Source organism: Muscardinus avellanarius (assembly GCF_963383645.1).
Source record: "Muscardinus avellanarius genome assembly, chromosome: 6".
Classification (NCBI taxonomy): Eukaryota; Metazoa; Chordata; class Mammalia; order Rodentia; family Gliridae; genus Muscardinus; species Muscardinus avellanarius.
Genome location: NC_137791.1, coordinates 49390922 through 49407516, shown reverse-complemented (window position 1 = coordinate 49407516; position 16595 = coordinate 49390922). Strand labels below are relative to the sequence as shown.

Below are 16595 nucleotides of genomic sequence, written 5' to 3'. Positions count from 1 at the left end.
TGTACCTCCCAGTGTTTGGAAGGCTGAGGTGGAGGATCGTAGGTTCAAGGCCAGGCTCAGAATCTTAGCGAGACCCTGTTTCAAAATAAATATAAAAAGAACTGGAGTATAAAAAGGTCAGAGGTAGAAGTTTCTAGATTTCATCTCCAGTGTGTGTGTGTGTGTGTGTGTGTGTGTGTGTGTGTGTATTTGCTTTGCTGAGGTTTCCCCTCCATTATTTCGAGTCCCTCTGGTATCCCCAATACTCCCTAGTTTGGGCATATAAACTGTTTATATACATATGGTGTGGAATAAATATTCCATAAAGTTCCAAAGAGCAAAACTTGAATTTGCAGAATACTTAATACTACACCGAATATATGTAAATAAAATAATATACAGGCATTTTATTAGGTATAATAAGCAAGCTAAAGATGATTTCAAGTATGTGGAAGGATGTGCGTAGCTTATATACAAATATCACACTACTTTATACAAGGGGCTTGAGTGTCCACAGATTTTGGAATCTGAGTTAGGGGGATGAACCAATCCCGCACTGGCGACTGTGATCGTTGAATAAATGTAGTTTCAAAGCCTGCAATAGTACAGAAGCAGATGGGTATTAAGCTTAGAATGCCCCAACGAAGTGCATGTAACTAATGAAGTTCAGTTTTAAATACCTATCTGAACTTTGATATAAATTAGTTCCTTCCACAGTGAGAACAAAACCACAGTACTATCAAATAACCTGAGTCTGGCTGCCAGGAATGCTAAGTGTGTTTAGGATATGTGAATATGAAGCTAGTGTCGAATAGAATTGCCATGGTGAAAAGAGCTGGAACCATAGTCTAATAAGGAGAAGAGTACATGGAGTTTTTGCAGATTAGCCTTGTATACTTAAAATTTTTGTTGGGACCAATAAGTGACAATACTTCACAGAAAGTAGTAAGAGGTAGAAATTGAGAAGGAGCAGATTGACAGGGAAAATGTGGGTAGAAACTGATGAAGTACTGCATTTTGATGTTTAAAAACAAAAATAAAACAAAACAAAAAGATGGGTGGGGGAAACCCCAAACAACTCAAGGCATGAGAGCTTAGAGATGGCCAAGAATCATGACACCTTTTGGGTAGCTTAGTCTTCTCCATGTTAATTTTATTTATTTTTTCCATTTTATAAATGAACCATCTTTCATTTATTTACTTACTTATTTTTGTACATTTAAGGTAAGAGGGTTTTTTTTTGTTGTTGTTTTTTAATGTGGATCATATTGGAAATGACATACATTCAGAATGTGCTTGGTGCCCTCTTCCACTCTGCTTCCCCTTTCCTCCTCCCAACAATGAGTGTCCAGGTTGACCATGCTACATTCACACTTAAGCACATATTCAAATGTAGCTCCTCCATTAATCAACCTCAGTCTTCTTCCTCTCCTACCCTTCCTTTCTAGCTTTGCTGAGGTTTCCCCTCCATTATCTGGAGTCCCTCTGGTATCCCCAATACTCCCTAGTTTGGGCATATTAGAGAAAACATATGTCCCTTCTCTTTCTGTGCTTAACTATCTCACTTAACACAATGTTCTCCAGGTCTTTCCATCTTCTTGCGAATGACATGATTTTGTTCTTCTTTATAGCTGAGTAGAATTGCATTGTGTGTATTTCCCATAATTTTGCAATCCATTCATTTGTTGATGGAGACCTAGGTTGGTTCCATATTTTGGCTATTACGAATTGTGCTTCTATGAACATGGGAATACATATATTACTGTAGTTCTCTGATTTCAACCCCTTTGGAAAGATACCCGGGAGTGGTAATAGCCAGATCATATGGTGAATCCATTCCCAGTTTTCTAAGGAATCTCCACACAGATCTCCATAGTAGTTGAACTAGTTTGCACTCCCACCAAAAGTGTAAAAGAGTTCCTCTTTCCCCACATCCTCACCAGCATTTGTTGTTATTTGATTTCTTTATGCTTGCCACTCTGATTGGGGTTAGATGGAATCTCAGGGTAGTTTTGATTTGCATTTCCCTGATGGCTAATTCATGTTCATTTTAAATTGTGGTAGTATAGTTAAGTAGATATGTCTTTATGCAAATTTTTTAAAAATTTTTATTGGTGCATTATATTCATACATCATATTGGGGTAAAAAACTTGTGTGTACATACATGTACATATCACTGATTTAACCCCTACCCAATTCCCACCCCATTCCCTCCTCATCCCTCTTTCCCTTGCTTGGCTTAGTGGTTGACTTCCATATGTTTAAGTACATTGTATCTTTATACAAATTAAGGAATAGGATGAAGGAGTATTTGGAGGGAGGAAGAGAAATTAAGGCTGGGATGTAGAACATTATCTCCCACATGCTAAGGGCAAGGGCTAAAAATGCTATTTAAGAAAACGGAGGCACTTTGGCTTCTATTACTTTTGTGTGTGTGTGTGTGTGTGTGTGTGTGTGTGTGTGTGTGTGGTACTAGGGGTGGAATCCAGGGGCTTTCTACCTCCAGGCTACACTCCCAGCCCTATTTTATATTTTATTTGAAAACAGAGCCTCACTAAGTTGCTGGGAGCCTCACTAAGAAGCTGAGGCTGGCTTCGAACCTGTGTGATTCTTCTGTCTCAGCCTCCCAAGCATGGGGATTACAAGCCTGCGCCACCACGCCCGGCTTCTATTACATTTTAAACTTAAACATTACACATTTCAATATCTATCCTGATAAAATTAGCCTCTGCTAGAAGCTTTCTAATCATTATGTTCAGATTTTTTTCTTTTCACCTCTAAACTTGTGCAGAATTTTCTCCTTGAACTTCATCCTTATTTTGATCTTCAGATTTCTCGAGAAGCCGGGGACCCAGCAAACCAATAAGCAGGCTTCCAGTTGGGGCGGTGATGAGGATGGACAAAAACGCCACTGTGAGCACATCCATCCCATACTCTTCTAACTGTTTCTCTCCATGTGATCTTGCGGTGTCCAAAGCCACAGATCCTATTGCAGCCTATAAATGTTTAAGAGGAAAATTGTAGACATGCTTCAGCAAGCACATATTTTGAAAAGTGACATATCATAATTTTTAAAATAACATCATATTCTTTTGCTCCACTGAGAAAGTTGTCTTCTCAGTCTTTAGTCTTTCTTCAAAGTGTATTGCATATTTGAGGGAATGGGGTACTGGGTTTTGAGTCTGGGGGCATTCTACCTACAAGGTATACCCCAGACCTTTTTATTATTTACTTATTAATTTATTTTTGTGGGTCTGGGGATAAAACCCAGGGGCATTTGACCTCCGAGATACACCCCCTGCCCTATTTTTTTTTAATTCTTTCTTTCTTTCTTTCTTTCTTTCTTTCTTTCTTTTTTTTTTTTACTTTTTTTTTTGTAGTACTGGGGTTCCTGGAAGCCCTTCTACCTCTGGGCTACACTCCCAGACCTATTTTTTTTTAGATATATTTTTATTTGGAAACAGGGTCTCTTAAGCCAGACCGGCTGGCTTTGAACCTGTGCAATCCTCCTGTCTCTGCCTCCCAAATTCACGGATTACAAGCGTGCACCACCACGCCTGGCTTTAATTCTTTATTTTGAAACAGGGTCTCACTAATTTGCAGAGGGCCTCACTAAGTAGCTGAGGCTGTCCACAAACTGCCATCTTCCGGTCTCTGCCTCCCGAATGCTGGGATTACAAGCATGTGCCACCATGCCTGGCTATTTTTTTTTTTTTTTTTGGTGGTACTGGGGTTCCTGGAAGCCCTTCTATCTCAGGGCTACACTCCCAGACCTATTTTTACATTTTTATTTGGAAACAGGGTCTCCTAAGCCAGCGCGCGCGGCTGGCTTCGAACCTGCACGATCCTCCTGTCTCTGCCTCCCAAGTGCGGGGATTACAAGCGTGCGCCACCACGCCCGGCCTATTTTTTATTTTGAAAGAGAGTCTTGCTAAGTTGCTGAGGCTCTCACTAAGTTGCTGAGGTTGGCTTTGAGCCTACAAGCCTCCTGTTTTAGTCTCCCAAATACTGGGATTACTGTCATGTGTCACCATGCTTGGCTTGTATTTGTTTTGATTATCTAAAAACTCTCCCTGTCCTTGCATGAAGACACACTGATGACTCACATGTACCTATTTGCATAAGACAGGAGTCTGTAAATATCAGGCACAAATATTTCAAGACACAAGGAAAATGTACATTTCATAATTAACTAAATAAAGCATGAAGTTCTGTATACTAAATTTCTTCTCAGTAAAGATGAAAGTTACTGCTTGTTGCTTTATTTTTATGAACCTAGAATTAAGAAAGAAAAAAAATATTTTTAAAAGTACTAATATTTAGTCAGGCGTGGTGTCATCCGCTTGTAATCCCCATGCTTGGAAGGCAGAGACAGGAGGATCACGCAGGTTCGAAGCCAGGCGCGCTGGCTTAAGAGACCCTGTTTCTAAATAAAATATAAAAATATGTCTGGGAATGTAGCCCAGAGGTAGAAGGGTTCCATCTCCAGTACCACCAAAACAAACAAACAAAAAGTACTAATACTTATTGGCAAATGGAGAACTTTTAAATGAATAAGTATTGCTTTAGCGATGAAATTAATTTCAAGTCACATGAAATACGAAAGCAGTAGGGTTCTTCAAAACTTCAAGTTAATCTTATTTGGCATTTGGTTAACTCTTTGCCTGGGGAGTTGGTGAAATACTTAGTTTAAAATTTATCTACTAAAGATGACAACAAAAATAAAATGTATCTATTAGAATAGCACTATGAAAATCCCTACTTTAGTTTAAAGGCAAAATGTAATATTATGAATGTACATGGGGAAAGATGTATTAACAAATGGGTTATCTCCTTACTCCACAGAGAAAAGCCTCTAAGATACTGAAACAGAAGAGAAAATATTGCACATCAGATATAATGGCAGAGAATACCAGTTGTCCACAGATAGCTGAATGTCAGAATTTCTTCCTTCTCTAATAGAACTTCCTGTTCTTCCTGTATGTTGCTGTTCAAGCAGAAAAATTTTATTTTTTCAGCTTCTTTTGCAAGTATATATAGTTATGAATGTACATTCTGGCCACTAATGGGTAAATGGAAGCCATAAGTGCTATTTTTAGATTATTTTCCTGAAAAGGAATGGAGGCATGTACCTTATTCTTTCCTCCTTCCCACTGGATGAAAAATGGTGACAGTTGGTCCCATGGATGGAAGCGCATGCTGGGAGTGGTTGTTACCCTGTCAGCTATGGAATGTCCATGCTGAGGACTGTTGGCCAGAGAGGAAAAAAATCTATCTTGTTTAGTCCTTACACATGAAGGCTTTTTGTTATTGTGTGTTACCTTGTGCATCACTAATTCAACACTTTATGAATTTTTTGCCAACTGATATTTTGTTTTTCCATTTTGCAAGATTTTGTTGGTGCATTATTATTATCATACATAATAGTGAGATTTCTTGTGAAATATTTGTATATGCATATAACATAATTTGGCCAATTTCACACATTACATTACAATGCATATTTTTATTTCTATTCTCTGTTGCAGGTGTATATGTATGTATGTTTGGGTTATGTCTCTATGCTGAAATGTGATTGAGATTTCATTTTCTACAGGTCATAGACAAAAGAGTTAGAAAATGCTAATATAGAAAATACATATGTATGAAAGTCTTGTTGCTTCTACAGTGTTAACAGAAGGAAAAGAAAGTAATTCCAAGTGGGGCGTGGTGGCGCATGCTTGTAATCCCAGCATTCGAGAGGCTGAGACCAGAGGATCGTGGTTCATGGATAGCCTCAGCTACATAGTGAGGCCCTCTGCAACTCAGTGAAACACAGTTTCAAAGTAAAGAATAAAAATATGGCAGAGGGTGTAGCTCGTAGGTCGAATGCCCCTGGGTTCCATCCCCAGAGCCGCAAAAAGAAAAAAAAAAAAAAAAAAAAAAGGAAAAGAAAAAGAAAAAGAAAATAATCCCATATAATACAGCCAGCCCTCCAAAGCCTCCCAAATTAAGAACATTTAATTTTCACCTAATGATAATAAAAATTTGCATGTTTCAATAATTATGACGATAGAGAACATTTAGATCTTGTTTGATATTAGAATCTAGAAACATGTAAAACAATTAGGGATATATTACATTTACAATAAATCATAATCTATATAGTTCTAATTTAATTAGGAATTATATGTGTTCTAACAAATGCTTGGTCAACAATTTCAAGCACCTATCTGTGTTTTACAACTTGCTTTTTATTTTAGAGTACACAAATGTTGGGTCAAGTGATTAAAACATTTGTTAGGAGGTTCAGCTAGTTGTGAATAATAAATGTTAGTGAATAATTCAGGAAATAAATACAATAATCCCTCCCTTATCTTTGGGGGATAAGTCAGACATCCCCAAGGGATCCATGAAATTGCAAATAGTATTAAATCTTTCATATTACAATGTTTTCCCACATGTTTCCCCCTTATTATAAAGAACCTCCACCTTTTATTTAAGAAAGGACTTTATGGCTTCTTTTTCACATATCCACATTGTCAGCATCACTACTCTTGTGCTTTGGGACCATTTGAAGTGTCACATGGACATTGTAATACTGCAAAAACTCCTGACTAACAGGAGAGTGGTATATGTAGTGTGGATATGGTGAGAGGATTTATATCTTCAGGCAGGCAGGACAAAGCAGGACAGGGCAGGATGGTGTGACCTTTCATAGTACTACTCAAAATGGCATGCAATTTAAAACTTACAAGTTGTTTATTTCTGGAATTTTCCATTTAATATTTTTGGGCTGTGGTTGGCAATGGGTACCAAAAAGTGAAATCAGGGACAAAAGGGGACTATTGTAAAAGCATTTTCTGAGTTTTTTTTTTCCCAACAAATCTTTTCTCCATTTTATATATAAAGACTGTGGTCAAGCACAACTGATCAACAATCATATTGACACTGAAGTTTTCCCAAATAATAAGATGGACCATATTATTTCTATTTTTTTCTCTTCAGTGAAGATACTAAAGTAAAAAGAGTTAGTAACACTCTCTTTGGGTGATTTAGAGAACTCTTAATTGTTAAAATCAAAACTCTTCTTTTTTGCTACCACTGGTATCTAGGAGTGTAATAATTTATTAGAATTTTAGTAATAGCCTGTTAATCTAAAGAAATATAAATGGCCATTACATTTAAAGAATCAATATGCCAAAAATATGAAACTTTTAAAAGGTAGATTAGTATAAACTCATAAATCCAATTTCAATGATTTCTCACCAAATTAAATAAACCTTCCTATTCAATATTTCAAGGCATCATATAGAAATAACAGTTAAAAGGCTAAGCCATTCTATCTATCGTTACCTGCACTGTGGCCTTTGGAAGCCATGCAAAAGAAATAAATATCTTTTCTTTCATGTTAAATCCCGCAAAACACACCATCAGAAATGTAGTCAAAATTCGTATCAATACTGCAATGCCCAGGGTGGTAACACAAAGACCTGTAAGAAATACTCAATCTTTAGAAATAATAAAATATAGCAGCAAAATCACATCTTCTGTAGAATTACTGATTCTAGTAAAAACAATGATAAAATACTAAAAATTAAAATATAAAATGGTTAGGCATTATTTATTAAAAAGTCAATGTTAATGATAAATCAATTTATCTAAAATGTTCCCAAGATTAAAACTAGAAATTAATTGAACATTTTGGATTCTTATAAAGAATACTGGAATGTTGTATTGCTTATATTTTACAGGAAGGTCCATACTTTCTTCCATGTGTTCATTTACAAAAAATTATTAAATAATATAATGCATGACAAACTTTAAATCAGATACCTGGCACATAAAAATGTATAATGTACCTGTATGGGCCTCAAATTTGTAGAAAGACGGAACCCAGGTTCACAACTGATTCTCAGCAATAGGAAATATCTATCTGATGTTCAGAAGGTATGAATAATTTCTCAAGGTTCCTTCCTTCCTTCCTTCCTTCCTTCCTTCCTTCCTTCCTTCCTTCCTTCCCTCCCTCCTTCCTTCCTTCCTTCCTTCCTTCCTTCCTTCCTTCCTTCCTTCCTTCCTTCCTTCCTTTTCCTTTTTTCTTTGGTAGTAGGGATTTAAAAAAAAAGGGATGTTCTACCCCTGAGCTACACCACCAGCCCTATATAATTTTTATTTTGAAACAAGGTCTCACTAGGTTGCTGAGGGGCTTGCTAAGTTGCGGAGGCTGTCCTTGAACCTGTGGTCCTTCTGTCTCAGGCTCCCAAGAACTGGAATTACAGGTATGTGCCACCATGCCCAGCTTGTAGTATAGTTTCGTTACTGAAAGTTTTGTGGCTCTTTGTCAAAGAGTATTTTTTCCAGGTTGGTAGGTGTTCAAAAGTATCTGTTGCATATAGTACAAAAAGTAAAAGAGTTGATTTTGGAAATATATAGTTTGCCATTGATGTCAGTGGTGTAGACAAGGTCAGAGAAGTGACATAGAGTGAGAGAAAAGAAAGGCCTTAGAAAAAACTTAAAACTTTGATGAGGAGCAGTGTTCAAGCTACATAGGGTGTGAAGGAGGGCTCAAAGGGCTCTGGGAAGAAGGAGAGTTCAACGTTAGAGTGTGGTAAAGAGGCAACAGCACCAGGTGCTATAAACAAAGAGGTCCAGTAAACAAGGACTGGTTCAGCGAAATAATCTTGCTAAGAGCTCGGTTGGTTGTGTGATGCGGCAGAAGCTGGACTGAAGTGTATTGAGGAAGAGAATAAAAGCCAAGTGGAAAAAGAAATTGGAGTTAGCTCTTTTGAAAAATTTAAAAGGAGGAAGAAAGTGGTAGTGTGGCAGGTGAGGGGCAACTGGAGAAAGAGTACATCTAACTATGTCTGTGTGTATCGATCATCTATCGATAATTCTCACCATACTTTAATTTTATTAAAATAATTTTTTTTTGCAGTTCCCAGAATGAAACCCAGGGCTTTCTACCTCTGCCACACCCCCAGCCCTATTTTTTTTTAATTCTTTATTTTGAAACAGGGTCTCACTGAGTAGTAAAGGGCCTCACTAAGTAGTAGCTGAGGCTGGCCTTGAACCGCGATCCTCCCATCTCAGCCTCCCAAATTCTGGGATTACAAGCATTTGCCACCATGCCTGGCATATTTTAATTTTAATACATGTAATTTTATTTATTTATTTAATTTATTTTGCGGCACTGGGGATGGAACCCAGGGGCATTCTACCTCTGAGCTGCTATACCCCCAGTCAGAACAAGGGTAGAAGAACATTTCTATCTTGGGAAATAAAATATTAAGGCCCAGGTTCTGAATAGTAGTAAGCAGTATTGCTTTTCTTTACAAGGAACAATATTAAAGGCATAGAATTTACTATCTTAGATTTACAAGCATTCTTTTCTGACCAACCACTCTAAAAAGACTTATATCATAGTTAATTAACTATTCATACAGTTGTGACAACGCAAACCACCAAATACATACCATCTAAAGATATTTCTCTCGAAAATAAAGAGATTTTGTTTTAGTATAAGAATCACTTTGGAATTCTTACCAACAGTTTCTGGTCTGAGAGATGCAATAGATACTTCTGCTCCGATCAGCCCAAAAAGAAGAGGCTGAAAAATGTTCCAAGCAACTGAAATGATCTTTTCGACCTCTGCCTAAAATAAAGAGAAACAAAATACACATAGATCTTTCTATTATGTGAAGTTAAAAATGCCAAGAATTTTACTAATTTGAAATATGAATCATTCAATATAAGATAGGCTTTATTTCTGTAACATCTATATCTAAAAGATTAGCTAGAACAAAGCAAAACAATTTCATAAAGGCATTTCTAATACAGAGAGGTGCAAATAACCAAAACACTCAAGATGTCAAAGCTCAGAAACCAGAGAAACACACATTAATGTGAGATGCCTTTTCTTTGGGGGGATGAGGTGGCTCACCACATTAGAAAAATTACTAAAAACTATTTAACTTAATAACATCAAGCAAATCTGGGTGTGGTGGCACACCCTTGTAATCCTAGTACTTGGGAGGCTGAGACAGGAGGAACACAAGTTCAAGGACAGCCTCAGCTAGTAGTAAGACTCTTATTAACCTAGCAAGACCCTGTTTCTAAATAAAAATAAAATAGGACTGGGAATATAGAATGCCTCTGGGTTCAATGCCCAGTACCACAAAAAAATTAATAACATCAAACATTTGTGAGATCTTAAGGCAATCTCAACAACTGCTAGAAGAGTAAATTGATAATTTTTTTGTGAGAGATAAATTTAGCAATATCTGTTAGCAGTGTTTCAGAATTTACATTGGACAATTTTTTTCAATTAACTACTAAGGACCTATATTTTTGGATGACATAATTATGTTTACAACTATATATTTTAAGTATCTGTAATTTCATATATATGTGTGTATATACACATATATTCTGATTCACAGAGAAGGATTACATAATTTCTCTACTTCCTTCATTTTTATTATTTCTGGCATTTTTTTCCAAGTGAAGATTCTATTTCTCTTGGATTATACATGTTGAAAGACAGCATGTCAGGGGTTGGTTGATTTACTTAAGGTTTTTATTTCTATAGCACACAAAAATTTATGCTTTCATATAATAAGGAAGCAGATAATGACTTAGGTTCACATCCATGACCCATTAACTGCAAGCCACCTGCTTTTGGGCATCTCATTTTTCTCATTTGTAAAATAAAGATTTATATTAAGATCCTTTATCATTTAATGATAATAACAGTCCTGCCCAACCTGTGGTCCAGTTGCCACCCTTTCACATATCTTTAAATTTTACTTGAATTATTTTTGAGAGATCATAGCTAAAGCCTAGATTTTAGTTGATAACCATAGTAACAAAGAATAAGAATCAACTCTATTAATTTTAGGTTGCTTAGTTTTTTATTGTGGTGACTAATTGTTTAAGGAAGTCTCCAAATGTATTTCATATACTCAGAATAACAATAAAATTGGAAGGACAAGTTTTCTCTATCAAATTATTTTTATTTATAAACTATAGACAAGAGGCACGATTTTTTTTTATTATGACACATTATATGACAGGACATGGGCTTATATATTGTAAAATATAAGAATGGGACTGACTTCCGGGAAGATGGTGACTGAGAAAAGCAGGGCTTAAGAGCCCCACTAACAACCAATCTCCATTACCACAAAATCAGCACCTTTCATAGCCAGAAAACACCATCACCAGAGAAACAAAAAAAATCACCAGGCTCCAGAGAGGAGGGGGACTCAGAACGGAGCTCAGAGCCACAGAGGAGATATGCCGGCATCATGCCCGAGTACGCAGCAGCAGCGCCTTACTGCCGGCAGCAGCGGCGAGTTCACCGGACGGCTACGGCTACAGACCAACGCACTCAACAGCCCACCAGGCTCCAGAGAGAAGCGGCGGACAGCGAGCCGAGGGACTCAGAGCAGAGCTCAAAACCAGAGAAGAAATACGCCAGTCTCACGGCCGAGGGCATGGCAGCGATGCCATATTGCCACCGGCGGCAGCAGCAGCGAATTCACCGAGTCCACTACAGCTCCATCTGTGTACTCAACAACAGTGAGTCAAATTGTGGCCCCAGAGGAGAAATCCCAGTACTGCACTCCCAGGGACTTGACCCAGTAGTGGAGTAGCAGTGGCAGAGATACCACACCAAAGGAGAACACCCAACCTGGCACCCCGCATAGTCTAAAGCAGCCTCTATCAACTCCCTGGGTTGGAGACTCTGTGATACAACCCAGTAAAGGGGTAGTGGGGTCTGAGATACCACAGACTCGAGATCCAGAGCACCTTAAGTGAAGTCATAGTGACACAAGGGAAGAACTCAGAGAAGGCACAAACTTCCGAAATCATGGGAAAGAGGAATAACAATGGAGCAATGAATGCCCACAATCCCACAACATCAGAACCCGATAAAACAGAAATTCAGAGATCTCTAGAAGATCAAATCAGGAAAATAACTGTAGAAATAATAGAGGTGTTTCAAAAAGAATTCAGAGAGAGCCAAAAAGAGATAAAGGATGCAATTAATGAAGTAAAGTCCTCAATTCAAAGTACAAACAACCGATTAGACCACATGGAGAATAGAAACTTGTTCTTAGAAGATGATCAATCCAAAAATGAACGCATAGTTTCTAATGTAGAAAAAAATATCCGACAGCAGGAATCTGACATTAAAGAAATATGGGTCCATTTTAAGAGAGCTAACCTAAGAATAATTGGAATAGAGGAGGGAAAAGAAGGTGAAACCAAAGGGATCAACAATCTCTTCAAGGAAGTAATAGCAGAAAATTTTCCAAACATCGAGCAAGAGGTCGATACACAGGTCCAAGAAACTTATAGAACTCCCTTTAGACAGGATCGGAGAAGAGGATCCCCATGCCACATACTTGTCAAAATGACCAATGTGGAAGCCAAGCAGAGAATCTTAAAGGCAACAAAAACAAAAGGCCAAGTGACATTCAGAGGCAAACCAATTAGAATCACTCCAGACTTCCCAAACCAAGTCATGAGAGCCAGAAGGGCTTGGAGTAACATATTCCAAACTCTGAAAGAAAACAACTTCCAGCCAAAAATTTCCTACCCAGCAAAACTTTCTATCAAATTAGATGGAGAAATAAGAAGCTTCCATGACAAACAGAAACTGAAGGAATTTATGTCTTCAAAACCAGCGCTAGAGAAAATACTCAAAGAGATTAACCACAAAGAAGAAACAGGTAACACACATCAGAACCAGAGAACCAAGACTTTCCAACCAACAGACAACTAAGATTGGTTATCTGTGGAGATTCATTATTTATGTTAGTCTTTTACCTATCTCTAAATTGTATTGTTTGCCTTTATTGTTGTTAATTTTTAGGATTTCTAGTTGGAATATTAATATACCTTCAGATATAGCATTTGGAAATATTTTATCCCATTCTATTAGTAACTTTTAACTCTGTTTACATTGTCTTTGGATATACAATATTTTTTTTTTATTTTTTAGGGAGTTTGTATACTCTTCTGTAGCCTCTGCCATTGAAATCATATCCAAGAAATCACTGCCAATTTCAATGTTGTGAGGTTTTATGACCCAGATTTTCTTCTAAAAGTTTATAGTCTTAAGATTTATATTTAGGTCTTTTATCTATTTTGAGTTAATATTTGTATATGGGATTAGGTAAGGGTCCAATTTTATTATTTTTCATGTAATTATTATTTTTCAACAATATTTAGTTAAAAGATTATTATTTCTTCCTCCAAATGTTCGTGGAAACCTTGTCAAAAATAACTTGACAATATATGGAAGAATTTATCTCTAGGCTTTTATTTAACTCCAATGGTTTGTATATCTGCCTTTATAACAGTACTACATTGTTTCAATTATTGTAGCTTTATATGGCTTGAAATTAGAAAATATATATCTTCTAGCTTTGTTCTTTTTCAAGATCATTTTGGGTATCTAGAGTCCATATTCCATATTAGAATAGATTTTTTTCTGAAAAATAAATAAATAAATATATGATAGTTTCACCTAAAAAAAAGAAAAAATATATTATCTGGTAAGAAAGAAAGCAAAAAGAAATACTGAAATGTTATCTTTAAGTTATCAAAAGCTTGGTATCAGATAAATGAAACTGTTATGTGAGATTATCATTTTTAATTTTGGATAAATTTCTATAATACTAGATGTCAACCACTAAGCCAAGCATGGGAAAGAGGGATGGGGAGGGAATGGGGTGGGGATAGGGTGGGGGCTGACTGGGCAATGTGTGCATGTAGGTCTACAAAAGATTTTTTTGTATCCCACTATGATGTATGAATACAGTGCACCAATAAAAAATTAAAAAAAAAAAAAATATATATATATATATATATATATATATATATATATATATGAATGGGAGTAGTCATGTCTTCTGTGACCTTTTCATAATGTTAAAACTAAATAAAATTTAAAATTAAAAAGGAGTCATTGAGTAGGTTAAGTGTAAAAGAATATAAGCCCATGGAAATGAAGACCATGCTGTTCATTGAAAATTAAGGCCACATTATTCATCTGTATGCATGACTAGTAAGAACCTTCAAAAATATAAATTGCTCTCAAGGATAGGCAAAAAGAGAAAGTTAAGAGAAATGGAGGTTTCTTTATAAGTTAAAGATCTACTTAGGTTGGTACTTTTTTTTAGAGCATTTAGAGATTCAGAAACATCAAGGTATTTGTCAAGAAAAGAAAACCCTATAACTCCAAAGGTCATCAAAGAAGCCCTGGATTTGAAACAAACAAACAAACAAACAAACAAACAAACAAACAATAGATAGATGAGGCGTTTTAAAAAGGTGACTGCAGCCAGGCGTGTTGGCGCACGCTTTTAATCCCCATGCTTGGTAGGTGAGACAGGAGGATCACACAGGTTTGAAGCCAGCCGCGCTGGGTTAAGAGACCCTGTTTCCAAATAAAAAGTATAAAATAGGTCTGGGAGTGTAGCCCGGAGGTAGAAGGGTTTCCAGGAACCCCAGTACCACCAAAAAAGAAAAAGAAAAAAGGTGACAGCATCTAAATATAACAAAAGCATAATTAATGATTAAAAGGAAAATCAGACAGAAAATTCTGAGATTGTTAGAGATGATGTTAGGAAAATACAGACTGACCATTGATGTGCTATAACTTGCCTCTGCCCACAAGGAAAGTGAAGTCATATTAAAACAGATAAAGTGGAGGACTTCCGGGAAGATGGCGACCGAGAAAAGCGGGGCTTAAGAGTCCCGCTAACAACCAATCTCCATTACCACAAAAAGAGCGCCTTTCATAGCCAGAAAACACCATCACCAGAAAAACAAAAAAACCACCAGGCTCCAGAGAGAAAGCGGACTGAGAACAGAGCTCAGGGCCACAGAGGAGACACACGCGCCTGAGGACGCGGAAGCAGCGCCATACTGCCGGCGGCAGCGGCGAACTCAGCGGACGGCTACAGCAAGCCAAGGTGAGCCGATGCGGAACAGCCAGGCGGGATCTTTCGGCGCAGACAGCATTTAAAGCTCCCAGTGGCTGAGCTCAGCACACGCTGCAGGGATTCAGAGTGGAAATCAAAACCAGAGAAGAAAAAATACGCCAGCCTCATGGCCGAGGGCGTGGCAGAGGCGCCATATTGCCACCGGCGGCGGCAGCAGCAGTGAATTCACCAAGTCCAGTACAGCTACATCTACGTACTCAAGAACAGTGAGTCAAATTGCGGGCCACAGAGGAGAAATCCCAGTATTGTGGCTCCTGGGACTTGACCCAGTGAGGGAGTGGTGGTGGCAGAGATATCACACCATAGGAGAGCGTGCAACCTGGCACCCCCCATAGTTTAAAGCAGCCTCTATCGACTCCCTGGGTCGGAGACTCTGTGATACAACCCAGTAAAGGAGTAGTAGGGTCTGAGATAATACAGACTCGAGATCCAGAGCACCTTAAGTGAAGCCATAGTGACCCAAGGGAAGAACCCAGAGAAGGCACAAACCTCCGAAATCATGGGAAAGAGGAATAACACTGAAGTAATGAATGTGCACAACCCCACAACATCAGAACCTGATAAAACAGAAAATCAGAGATTTCTAGAAGATCAAATCAGGAAAATAACTGTAGAAATAATAGAGGTGCTTCGAAAAGAACTCAGAGAGAGCCAAAAAGAGATAAAGGATGCAATTAATGAAGTAAAGGCCTCAACTCAAAGCACAAACAACCGATTAGACCACATGGAGAACAGAATCTCGCTCTTAGAAGATGAGCAATCCAAAAATGAATGCATAGTTTCTAATCTAGAAAAAGATATCCAACAGCAGGAATCTGACATTGAAGAAATATGGGCCCATCTTAAGAGAGCTAACCTAAGAATAATTGGAATAGAGGAGGGAAAAGAAAGTGATACCAAAGGGATCAACAATCTCTTCAAGGAAGTAATAGCAGAAAATTTTCCAAATATAGAGCAAGAGGTTGATACACAGATCCAGGAAACTTATAGAACTCCCTTTAGACAGGATCGGAGAAGAGGATCCCCACGCCATATAATTGTCAAAATGACCACTGTGGAAGCCAAGCAGAGAATCTTAAAGGCAACAAAAACAAAGGGCCAAGTGACATTCAGAGGCAAACCCATTAGAATCACTCCAGACTTCCCAAACCAAGTCATGAGAGCCAGAAGGGCTTGGAGTAACATATTCCAAACTCTGAAAGAAAACCACTTCCAGCCAAAAATTTCCTATCCAGCAAAACTTTCTATCAAATTAGATGGAGAAATAAGAAGCTTCCATGACAAACAGAAACTGAAGGAATTTATGTCTTCAAAACCAGCACTAGAGAAAATACTCAAAGAGATTAACTACAAAGAAGAAATAGGTAACACACACCAGAACCAGAGAAACAAGAGTTTCCATCCAACAGACAACTAAGATTGGTTATCTGTGGAGATTCATTATTTATGTTAGTCTTTTACCTATCTCTAAATTGTATTGTTTGCCTTTATTGTTGCTAATTTTTAGGATTTCTAGTTGGAATATTAATATACCTTCAGATATAGCATTTGGAAATATTTTATCCAATTCTATTAGTAACTTTTAACTCTGTTTACATTGTCTTTGGATATACAATATT

At 37.5% G+C, this 16595-nt stretch overlaps 1 protein-coding gene across 3 annotated transcripts in view; it reads right to left on the bottom strand.

Annotated features, from left to right (window-relative positions):
* Positions 1–2757: 2757 nt before the first annotated feature.
* SLC9B2 (solute carrier family 9 member B2) overlaps positions 2758–16595 on the bottom strand; it is a gene marked incomplete at both ends in the record, with an annotated part of 45644 nt that continues 31806 nt past the window's right edge. For all 3 annotated transcript variants that reach the window (XM_080697837.1, XM_080697839.1, XM_080697838.1), the window contains 3 exons: positions 2758–2976; positions 7316–7452; positions 9503–9611. In XM_080697837.1, coding sequence (XP_080553963.1) covers positions 2758–2976; positions 7316–7452; positions 9503–9611 — 465 coding nt within the window. The remainder of the gene's footprint in view (positions 2977–7315; positions 7453–9502; positions 9612–16595) is intronic.